The sequence below is a fragment of the Arachis hypogaea genome, chromosome 17 (genome assembly GCF_003086295.3).
Source record: "Arachis hypogaea cultivar Tifrunner chromosome 17, arahy.Tifrunner.gnm2.J5K5, whole genome shotgun sequence".
In the NCBI taxonomy this organism is placed as follows: domain Eukaryota; kingdom Viridiplantae; phylum Streptophyta; class Magnoliopsida; order Fabales; family Fabaceae; genus Arachis; species Arachis hypogaea.
This window is the reverse complement of record NC_092052.1, coordinates 13,355,838-13,368,100: the sequence shown is the minus strand read 5'-3', so window position 1 is coordinate 13,368,100 and position 12,263 is coordinate 13,355,838. Positions and strand designations below refer to the sequence as shown.

Below are 12,263 nucleotides of genomic sequence, written 5' to 3'. Positions count from 1 at the left end.
AAATTTCACGCAAAATAACATTTCATACATTTCACCGCTTACTAAGGAACCATTTTAACCAAAACTTACTACTGATCCAACCAATTACGGCCTCCAGTCCAAACACAATCACGGCCTTCGGCCCAACACATAATCAAATCAACAATCAAATCATCACATCAGGAAACGACCCTCAGCATCACCACCACCAGCATGAGGGATCTCTCAGAGAATGCCATGAATCCTAGTCAGTCCATTTCCTCAAGCTCTTCAGGAAAGACTGCTCTGATACCATAATGTAACACCCTTACTATCAGAGTGGCTCAGCTAGAAGCGTGACATTCTGATAGTAAGGGTATTACACTTTGAACCCCATAAGAATCGCCGCTTTGGGTTGGAGTCGTTCTTCGCCAGTGGCCTCTGCTCTTCTGTGTTGGCGGCTTCCTCTGCCACTGCCTCTGCCACCACTCCTGCTGATCCCTAGGAAGTTGTCGACTAGAGAGAGAAGGTGTAGAAGCTAACACAGGAGCTTCGCCAGCAAGCAGAGCAGTCTGAGCAGAGGTATTGAAAGCTTCTTGCACGCGTTGTCGTCAGTTCGGACCTGACGGAGAAGCTGGAGTAGCTTGATTAATTGGTTGCGACAGCAGATGAAGGAGTACAGCCAGTAGATGTGCACTGGAGGCAGCGGTACTGCTAGTTCCAATGGCAACGCTGCTGGTGGGGCACCGACGGCAGCACCTACTCCGCCGCCTCAGAAGGGGACCACGATGCCGACGACAATGATGAAGATTACCGAGATCTGTAGGTGTTAGGGTTTTATACTTTTGTGCATTTTTGTTTGTCTACTTTATTGTATTCTACATTTGTGACATTTTATTGTATTCAGACCATTTATTTTTTAATAAAATAATTTGTTGATTTTTGCTAACTTTAAATTTCTGCCAAAAATTTTGTTAACAAGAGTCTACTAATTGTGGCTTAATTGTGCCAAAAATAAAAAAAATAATAAAAATATTACCGTCGAATAAATTTGACGGTAACTTGGCGCCTAAACACGTTAAATAGCGCCAAAGTTACCGTCGGACATCAACACAATCTCGCCAAATCCATTGAAAAAATCAACGAAAAATTCGCCAATAATTAGTGTCGGACGAAAAAAATCTGCCGATAAGCAATTTCCGACTTTTCGGCGACGTTTATACCGTCAACTCAAGGGCAATGGTAAATCAGACGGTAACCTTTTTACCTGCAGATTTATTTGATGAATCCGACGGTACTCAGTATATTTCTTGGAGTGATGGCCCACTTGTCATAAAAAGTAACTCTACATCAACTTTTGCGTCATAAACAATAAATAAGAACTCAAAGCATCTCGCCCTTCTCCATTAGGATAAACTAATTTTAGTCCCAATTGTGATATCTCTTAATTAATTAATTAAAATAATTAAAATTAATGTAGTTACTTTTTTTTACAATAATATTATTAAAATTTATAAATTCAAAAATAATTCACTATTAAAAATATTAATATTCGAAAAAAATTAATAACTTCATATATAACAATAATACACAATATATTAAAAAATATTAATATTAAAAAATTAATAATTTAATGGCTAATTTTTTTCTCGTATAATTTTAAAATGACTAGTTTTGCAATGGTTATTATCATAAACAATATATAAAGACATCATAACATTGACTAATATTTTAAAAATTACATCACAAATGAATAAAATATACTACATCACATACGGTAATACACAATAAAAATAAAACAAACTACTTAACTCTATGAATACATGGAATTATTAAGTAAACCACTTATTAATTATTTCTCACATGCAATCTCATGAAGAGCTCGTCGTTTTTCACTCATTGTAGACGTATAATGTCGGCATTAAGTATTTACATATCCATTTTTCTTTCTCTTTCCTTAGCCATTCTTTCCATTTTTCTCCTTTTGCATTTATCTCCATTTTTTTAATATACTTCTAAGTTTGTAATCTTGTTCTTTCGTCGCCGTTTGAATTTGTAAATCCTTTTCTTTGATTACCATAATCTTTTCTCTATGTTCCCTCTCCTCTTCTCTTTCTTTTTCCCTATCTGTTAGTTTTTTTTTTCTAAGATTTTTAATATCTTCTATGAGAGATAGTTTCTTAACAATCGATGATTTTTTTGCTAAGATCTTCAGATATTTGTGCTTTTCTCTTATCCTTTCTCTTGCTCTTCTTTGATCCTTGTGGGTGAACGGGAGAGTTCACACCGGTTTTCTCAACTAACGGTGTTTTAAATTTGATGATGATGAGTATGCTCAAATTGCACTGACATTGGTTCTCTTTGAGCCTCTATTTTATGCAGGTAGTTGGCTTTTCTATTTTTGTTCCAAACGAAACATATTCCAATGCCTCTCAGATCAAAAGTAAACTTTGACCATAATTTGTGAAATAAAGTTTATAGGCCAACTCCTTTATATCATCAGTGTTCAAACCACTCCTTATGTTTCGACTAGCTTGATCACAACTGTAACACCCGAGCACACAGAGCTTTACACCTAGGATGTAAAATAGAGGTGGAGAGGTGCTACGACTTCTAAAAATTAAAATACATACATATAATAGTAGAAAGAATGTAATAAACTAGGAGCCTTGAAAAATGGGTAAAACAAAATCACGAAATGAAAAGCGCAACGCTCCAGAAACGGAATAACTTGCGTGTCAAGAAAACTTTAAATGTCAATTATAAGATAATAAAAGTAGGAATAGAGAGCCAAAGATACAGAATAGCAAGCTCCTAACTCAGCCCGCGAAGTCAAGACTGGCCGGAGAATATACACGCATATATATATATATATATATATATATATATATATATATATATATATATATATATATATATATATATATATATATATATACATATACATATCCAAAATCCAAATATACATAAACAAAATCATGCCTCTCCATAAACCTCTAGGAGGATAAAAAAGAACAAGTTATGCGGAGAGAAAGCTAAGTACACATATACACATCACTGTACAACAAAATAACCAGTAACCACTTCGCTTCAAGAGTCCAGACGCCTAACGAGACGCCTCTCGACCTGCATCTGAAAAACAACAACATAGTATGGTGTGAGAACTAGAGGTTCTCAGTATGGTAAAGGTGCCACACACATAATATATAAGGTCCTAGGAATGCCAGAGGCAATCCTAAAACGCCGACACTCAGATTATAGAGCTTAAAGTATTAAACAAAAGCTATAAAAGGTAGTTTTCTAAGAGTTTCTAAGCCTAACTTAACTTATCCTTAAAACCTAAGTCTCATACTGCCATTCCTCCATACCTCCATCTCCGTCAGCATTTCACAGACAAATAAACAGATAAATGTAAGCACAAGAAGGTTACAAATACTGCAGGTAACAAATATACAATTAACATGGCAAGTACATTTAAGCACACCCAGTTAATGCACAAACAAGTAATTAAAGTAGTATGCAAATGATGCATGCCTGTCCTTTGGCTGATGAGGCTCATCTGTCGGTTATCTAGCCAACCCGACAAGTCCGAAAACCTTAGACTGTCCCTCGAAGTGCATCCCCAAGAGTCTATGCATAGCTTTTCTTAAATAATCAATATTGCTCAATGGGGGTTAACATTCCTGCGAATTTATAAGTGCCCAGTCACCCTTATGTCGTAGGGTCAACAGAGTATCGAGTTTTCAACCTGGTACACGTGGTGGCAAGCCACGGTACTTTATCCAGAAAATCTCATATCTCAGATCATTTAATCATTCCAGCTAAATATCATACATGATCATTCATTTGATTATCAAACCAAGTATCATACATAATCATCCGTAACATTTCATAATCAATTCATCACTTTCCTTTTTAGCTTTACTGCACCGCCAAGTTATCCCCATTTCCTAGCTTCATCTAATTGTCAGGTTTAATACCACTATTTATGATTAAAAGAAAGGAAATAGAAGTTTAGAGATTTGAAATAAGGTTTTTAAAACTCAAAAATCATGTTTGCTAGAACAGGGGCCACCTGTACGCGTGGCTCACGTGTGCGCGTGGAAATATAAAACTGCAGCTCGCGCACGCGTCCCCTAGTCACGCGTACGCGTGGACGTGCTTGTTGGCTCCTTTCATGTACGCATAGGACCAGTCGCGTACGCATCGCCAAAACCCATGCCACGCGTGCGTGTGGGTCACGCGTATGCGTGGACGTACATTCTTTTAAAAATACAGAATCAGTAGCAAAAGCTGTAGAATGGTAGTAGAAGACAATTTTTTAGATACAATTTTCCAACAACCATAACTTCTTCAATTTAAAATATTTTTCTCCTGTTCTTCGAATGGCATAAACTTCACGAACCCAATTTTTACTTTAAAACAAGTTGGGAGCAAATTGAGGGTCCGAAGGCTAAGTTATGCCTCGTCGAAGTTCGGCCAAAAACCAACTTTGGTAAACTTGCAAAACCTCTTTCCTCATTCAAACAATTTCCATGTTTCCAACACAATAACCTACACATGCTAACATCAACAAATCCTTCTTCCTTAACACCATAACCACCATGAAAATCACCCTTCACACCAACAATAATCACATATACACATGCCAAATCCACCATCAATAATTGCATATACACATGCCAAATCTCACAACCAAACCATAGTTCATGAATTACATATTTGTGTCCCCAAATCCCTTATTAACAATTTTTCAATTCAACTAATCAGCACCACATCAATCCATATTTAATAACAAAACACTAAACCATATATACACATACGTTCTAACTTATCCTACGGTCATCTAGCCTAAGTTTTCACAGAACATTATATACTAAATGCAAGAAACCTAAACCATACCTTGGCCGATTCCCACGTAACGATCAAGGCAATTTATTTAAAACCAATCACAGCCCCAAAACCTCAACTGCACAGCTTCCTCCAAGTTTCGGTATTCACAATCTCAAACTCCAATTATTTATTCACAACCTAATACACATTTATAACATATATATACCCAATTTAATACTCAAAACTCAAATTCAATGGAATTAAAATAGAATTATGGTATCCTCACCTTACCCAAGCTTCACATAAGCAAGAGTGAACGTTTTCCTCAAGCTAATTGGATCCTAAAACATTAAAAATCAAAAAAATTCAACATTCCTACTCAATTTTTGAAAATTTGGGGGAAGAGGAGGCTGAGAGTGATTAAACAAGTTACCAATGAAATTGTTCCGGTAGAAATATAGAGCTTCACGCCGTGGACGAGTGGCCGCAAACGGTGCGGCGATCAGAGCTCGAACGGAGAAGTTACGTCGTTCGGGAGTTGACGCAGGGGTTTCGTGCCCTTCTCTTCTCCTCTCTAGTACGCTGCTGTTTCTGCTATGTTGGTGAAGGAAATGAGCTTTAGGCTCATTTAAATGCTGAACCGGTTGGGCCCACGGTCCGGTTTGGGCCTGGTTTAGTCCGTTCGGCCCAATTTTTGACCGATTTCTTCGAAATTAATGTCAAAATTCTCGTTTTGATGAACTCTATCCTAATTTAATATTATAATTGCATTTCTAATATTCTTTATTAAAAATTAATTTATCAACTAATTATTTACTAATTTAACGGGATTTACAATAATAACCAGCAAATTATGCAACTGCCTTGTTGATCTTATACCATTGTTTCTTACATGCAACTGCCCCCTTTTTATGTTGGTACTAAATTCTACACAATAGTTGTGAATTCGATTCTAAAATGTTTCACCCTTTTGGTTGGTACTAACTATAAGGTCAATTGAAACATTCAAGCATGTACTGATCAATATCTCATCCTCTTTCCATTGCCAATGTTGAATACTATATTGCTATAATTTTCAATGTCATCATTATTGAGGTCGATAGCATCTAATCTACCAGGATTGACAAAATATGAATATTGCGAATTTGGAACACCAAACGAGTCATGTCTCGATGCACTAAATTGAGTTAGAAATAACAAAAATGTTGAAGTAACATTTTCGATAAAAAGGTAAAATATGGATAAAATATGAATAAATTATCTATATATATAACATATAATATGCAACACTCAAAATAGACAACTTAAATTTAGTTAACATTTTAAATTTTATAGATAAAAATAAACAACTCAACCAAAAATTATGTTATAATATATAAAATTTAAATTTATTTTTTATGTAAACAAATTTAATTAATTATCATTCAATATCACAAGATAAACAATATTTAATATTGATTCAGTATAATTATTTATATTAATTATGATTTAATATAAATAATTATTAATATAAATAATTAATTAAATAGATATATAATTATTTAATATAGTTAATTAAATATTATTTTATATAATTATTTATTTTTATAATAACTTATCACGTGACAAATTATTATTTTACACTCTTCGGAGGAATTCTTTCTTCTCAAAATGTATAGAGACTTTTCTTTTCTCTTCTCCAATGACTGATTCCTTTTTTATCAAAAAAAAGTGAATTTGAAATGTTTGGAGACCAAATCGTTAAACTTGTTCTTATTTTTTATTTTAGAGAGAATTGGATACGTAGAATTTACCTATTTTATACTGTGTGTAATAAAAGTAATAGCTACTGCATATTATGGTGAAGACATATATCATTGTTGAATAATTTATTTAATTAATAAAACCAAAAGAATATACAAAACAATCAACGTATTACATGGAAAACCTAAAAAAGACAAAAAACAAACACACAAAATTATGGTTTTCAATACACACCATAATTAACTACAGAATAAAACAATTGAATAAATATATTTTTAATTAACTACAAGAAGAATAATTTTCAATGTAAAAATGGCTTGAAAGTTCTGACCAACTTGTTCATTCGTTCAGCAAACGAAGTATAAGAAACAATACCATCGTTCCCAGCCAAGATCCGATACTTGTCTCTCCTTGTAAAGTTGGTACACTCAAACCCTAAAGTTGAAGCCAAAAGCCTTTGAACATAGTTAGCCACATCGTGAGGACTTTTACCTGAGGAGCAAGTAGCTTCAACCGGCAACTGGTTCAAGAAAGTGACCTCATAAACCGGCCTAGGGTTCATGAAGAAGAAAACGGGGTCCAAACCCTTCCAACCCCTAGCAGTGGTTGCATGGAAGAATCCAACCCTATAGTTCATGGCCACAGGGACTATTCTATCAGTTAACTCAGCGAATAACCCACTGAACCTTAGAAGGAAGGGTTCGCGACATGTAGTACCTTCTGGACACACAACCAAATCACCCTTTGATAATTGCTCTTTGATTTTCTCAGCATCTACGTTCCTTATTCTTGTTAACCTAACCGTTGGGATTGGAGAGAGTATCTCTGTTAACCTAGAGATGGAATAGGTGACTGCGGGGACTTGGCGGTGGAGCACGGAGGAGAGGACCACCGGGTCCATTAGGGTTCTGTGAGTGCACACGAATAGCACGCCGGAGTTGCCATTCAACGGAGGAGGGGGTGGTGTGCCCTTCACTACCACCTTGCCTCCAAAGAGCCTTGAAACGTAGGGTATCACCCAAAAGGGTAGTGTGAACCCCAAGGTGATGCGAATTATGGCAAGTATAATGCCTATTGGCATCCATAGAAGGATTAGTAGCGAGGTCGATGCTGTCGGCCGCTTTACTAGACGGCCGTCGTGGAAGATCACCGGCAGTGGCCGGAGCGCTTCCTGCTCCTGCTTCTGCCTTGTTACAAAGGGAGGAACAATTTGTTCCTGCATTTAAATTCAATTTTATGTCACAAAAATAAAAGTTATCTTAATTATAACCACCATGTTAAATCTAAAAGAAATAGCTATTAAATTAATTATTGGTATAAAAATTTTGTTAAAATACAAAATAAATATTAAAAGTCAATTAAATAAAATATGTATAAGCAATATTATATCAACAGTAAATATTGTTTTTGATAAGTATTTGGTCAGCAATAATATTTATATTTATAAAAATTTTATATATAAGAAGTATATAGTTTGTATTTATATTTATCAGAATTTTATATGAATTAATACAGTTTATATCCATATTTTTTAAAATTTACACACATAAATTAGTAAAATTTTATTTATTAGAAGACAATTTAATATTTATGCTGGTCAAATAATAATAAAAAATATTAAAAATTATTGGTCTTTATAAGTTTTTTAAATATATATTTATACAAAAGTTATTTTTTTGTGTGGATATATAATATTTTTGAAATTATAATAATATAGTTAAATTAAAAATTTAGCTAAAGAATAATTTAAAAATATTTATTAAAGAAATTAAAATAGAAACTTTACTCTTTAACATATTATTAATGCATTAAAAATTACAGATTTATAAAATTTTTTGAAATTTTTTATTTTTAGTATTTTTAATTAGTATTACTTATTTTCACATTTGTTTACAGATCCTTGATGATGAATTACTTACTTTGGGCAGGTTCAAATTTATTTCCATCTTTGTCTTTCATAACTGTGTCCTTAATTAATTAATATGTTGTTGAATAACAACAATATACACGAAATGTTGTGAAATATGACAATCTCACCAAAATTGACCTTGTTTAGTATGTTTATTTTTCTCTATAGAAATTCAAAATCATATGAGAAAACTTTTTTTTTCGTAACTTTTGTCTGAGAACTACAATTTTTAAGTTTTTCATACAAAAATTCTCACACATAGGGTTTTCACTTTGTTTATGTTGTATGACTTTAATCATGAAAATGATATACCAATGAAGAAATTAAAATAATTAGTCCAAAAGTAATTTAAAAATTAAATAAAAAAAATTTAGTTAGTATGGATGAAATAAATCAGATCAAGTCCAATTTTATCTTTAACAAGACAGATCTGTAAGATAGTTAAGAGAAAATTTAAGAAGTCAGAATTTTTATTAAAATTTTGTCAACACTTAACCAGAAAAAAAAAAGTGAATAATTCTACGTCATTAGATTTAATCTTACACTATTAAAAATACTAATAATAATTAATTGATGGCTATAAATTACAAAATCTGCTGGCTTCTTAACACTCATTGATAGTTAATTATACTGAATTTGATGTGTAGTATGTTATATTTTTTTTAAATATCATGACTTTTTTTTAATTTTAACATAAATTTTGTGAAATATTATTTAATTTGATATTAATTATTGAATATTTACCTTGCAAAGTTGCATGAAGGAATGATGGCTACTCCTTGCCATACCCAAAGTAGGTGCACCTTGTTGGCCAAAAATGTGAGCAACCCTTTGAGATATGGTATCATCAAGAACAGAGCCCGTTGCATAACCAAACCTGTTGAAACACAACTCTGTCCCAACCACCTCGTCCGCGCGCAAATGCTCCTTCACGAACCTCTCCACCATTATCCTCGGCATCTTCGTTGCCACCACCCTTTTGTCGTAGGAACTAAACAACCTCCACGCCTTCATATGAAGGTCATCCATGTAGAACTTTGGCAACACCGCCCTTGCCACGGATTCGATCTCTGACTTGGGTACCCCAGCTAAGGACACAAAGATCATTATTTTAAGACCTATGTCCTTCATGCCAACAATGTCCGTTAACCTAATCAGAGGCCATAGGATCAACAACAAGGCGAATCGGAACAAACCGGATGCTTCGAATGCTACTAACATGAAGTATGAGAATGTGTCTGAGTCCTTCAGAAGCGTGCCTTCTAGTTCGGATACAACAGATTCCATGATTGGATTTTTGGAATTTTTGATGATTTTTTTTTTTGTTAAGGTTTTGTTTTTTGTTTTTTGGGTTCTTGTTGAATGGAAAATTGTAGTGTTTTGTACTTGTAAGATTGGGGAACATATGTTAGGGGGTCGAATATTTATATTATTTGAAAAATTATTATTGAAAAGTCTTTAATATGCTTTGGACTATGCATGAGGCAGTTTATCAGTTTTACAACTAACTCTAGTCGCCACATCATATACTACTCCACTTGTCATTTCTCTCTCTCTCTCTCTCATTTATTTTTTTATTGGTAAATGTAATTAATTTAGTTTCCTTAGGAATGAGATTAAGTGATATTATTAATTATATATTGTATCTTTTAATTTATTATATTTGGACTTTTTATTTTTATCTCACTAAATATTTGCATAAAAGTATTTTTATATGAAAATATAATTAAGAAGTGTCAAATAAATTGATATAGTTGACCTTCAAATATAGTTTCAACTTTCAAGTTTTATCTCCATAGATGAACAAGAAAAAATTTACGATTTTCTCCGTATTCATTATTTAGCATCAAATGTGTATTTTAATTTTACTTTCTCATTTTTTAAGATTTAAAAATTGAATGTTCATTGTAACTTAGAGAATCTCACTTTCTGTTTGTTATGTTATGAATTTTAAGAATAATTATGTTAGGTGCGTATTAAAATTAGTTATTGGTATAAAATATATTAAAATATAAAATATATATTAAAAATAAATTAAATTATGCATGTATTTATATACAAATATATAGTGATTAATTTTTATGTATAAATAATATTTTTATTTTAAAAAATATAATTTTTACACAAAAAATCAACACTATTAATTTGTGCCAATAAAATAAATAAATTTTAAAATTATGCAAATATTTTAAATCAGAATTAGTTATACATTTTGTCTCCAATATTTCTATATAAATCAAATCAAATTGATTCGATATAAATAGCGTTAATTAAGTCAATTTAATTTGATTTATATATAAATATTTAGGAAATCAATCCTAATTTAAGATATTTTTGTAATTTTGAACTCTATTTATTTTATTAATGTAAATTATCATATTTTTAATTTGTATTTATATTTTAATATATATATTATATGAATGATATTTTTTTATGTGAACATAATATAATTGAATTTAATTTAGTGGTTATCTTGTAATTTATTATTTTCAATTAACAAAATTTATTTTTGGCATATATATAATAATAATAATAATAATAATAATAATAATAATAATAATAATAATAATAATAATACCATCTAAAATCAGGAAATTTATTAATTATATTTTTCAAAAATTTACCAGCGTAGAAAAGAGAACTATTAGGGAGTGTGTTGGCAGAGATTGATGACTTAACTCCAACAATAACAATAACAATAATAATAAATAGTAACTTAAAAAGTAATAATATTGGTAGTAAACGGCTGGTTTTGGACACCTAACTAAAATTGGCGCCTCATACATATTTGAGTATTTTGGTTACTTACTTGTTACATTACTTAAGAGTGAAGCCTACGTATCTTGTCCGATCAATGGTATTTTTGTATAAAAAAAATAAGCTAATTTAAGATACATTACTTTTCATCGTCCTACGTATATCAATGTCTGTTCTTTGTGCATGGTACGAAATTTAACATATTACTTATAAACCAAATTTGGAAATAATTAACCATATATGTTTTTTTAGGGTGGTAAAGTGCATGTGATGTGTAATATTTGAGTTAATTATATACACGGCTTTAGCCCATTTGAGGGTGCACAAATTATTTTAACATAAAAGTATGATTAAACCACTAAAACTAACCATGAAAAATTGATTTGCTGACAAAAGTAATTATAACTCTTTATATATCCATAATTGATTAGTTTTGTTTGACAAAAATAACCACAGACACAAGCTATACTTTCATAACTTTGATTTCACTTTTAATTTTTTTCTCAACTTTCATGGCCATATTAACATTCCTCTTCCCGTAGTCTATTGGAGCAATCGTCACATCTTGATTAGCAACCCCAAATTTATACTTATTGAGTATTCTAATCAAACATCTTGCCAAACTTTGCTATCCTCCATCAATTTTATCAACCCAAACAAAATAATTACAATCTCGACTCTACAGAAGTCAAAAAATCGAAATACCAGAGATACAGAGGAACCCTATACTTGTCTAACTATCATAAATAATGTTTCATACCTTCGAAGAGAGGCAACGAATAAATCATCTTCCAGAATTAGTAACCATCAAAGATTCCAACAAGACAACATACTCACCTAGTGACATCTTCCTTCTAGAATTTTCTTCTTCTTCATCTTCGAATTTGAAGTTCTTGAAAATTTGCTTCCTTCACTTGTAGTTACTTCACTCTTTGACTTTGCTCGAATTCTATGAGAATAAATTAATTCAGAGTTCTCCTGTGGAGTAGCTCGAAACGGTGGATGATTGTGCTCGGGTATGATTTTATCCTGCAAAAATTGGATTTCAATTAAGAAGAACGAA

General features: G+C 31.9%; 1 protein-coding gene and 1 long non-coding RNA gene across 2 annotated transcripts; both read right to left on the bottom strand.

Annotated features, from left to right (window-relative positions):
* Positions 1-2,946: 2,946 nt before the first annotated feature.
* LOC140181102 (uncharacterized) lies at positions 2,947-5,377 on the bottom strand. Its single transcript, XR_011875760.1, has 4 exons — positions 5,225-5,377; positions 5,078-5,132; positions 4,861-4,989; positions 2,947-3,090 (listed from the first exon to the last, which is right to left on the bottom strand). It is a non-coding gene; the product is annotated as an uncharacterized lncRNA (long non-coding RNA).
* A 1,270-nt stretch (positions 5,378-6,647) lies between these two features.
* LOC112767303 (glycerol-3-phosphate acyltransferase 5) lies at positions 6,648-9,833 on the bottom strand. The gene is made up of 2 exons (XM_025813176.3): positions 9,188-9,833; positions 6,648-7,750 (listed from the first exon to the last, which is right to left on the bottom strand). Exons 1-2 carry the CDS (start codon positions 9,728-9,730, stop codon positions 6,836-6,838), a joined length of 1,458 nt encoding a protein of 485 aa, XP_025668961.1. The 5' UTR covers positions 9,731-9,833; the 3' UTR covers positions 6,648-6,835.
* Positions 9,834-12,263: the final 2,430 nt, after the last annotated feature.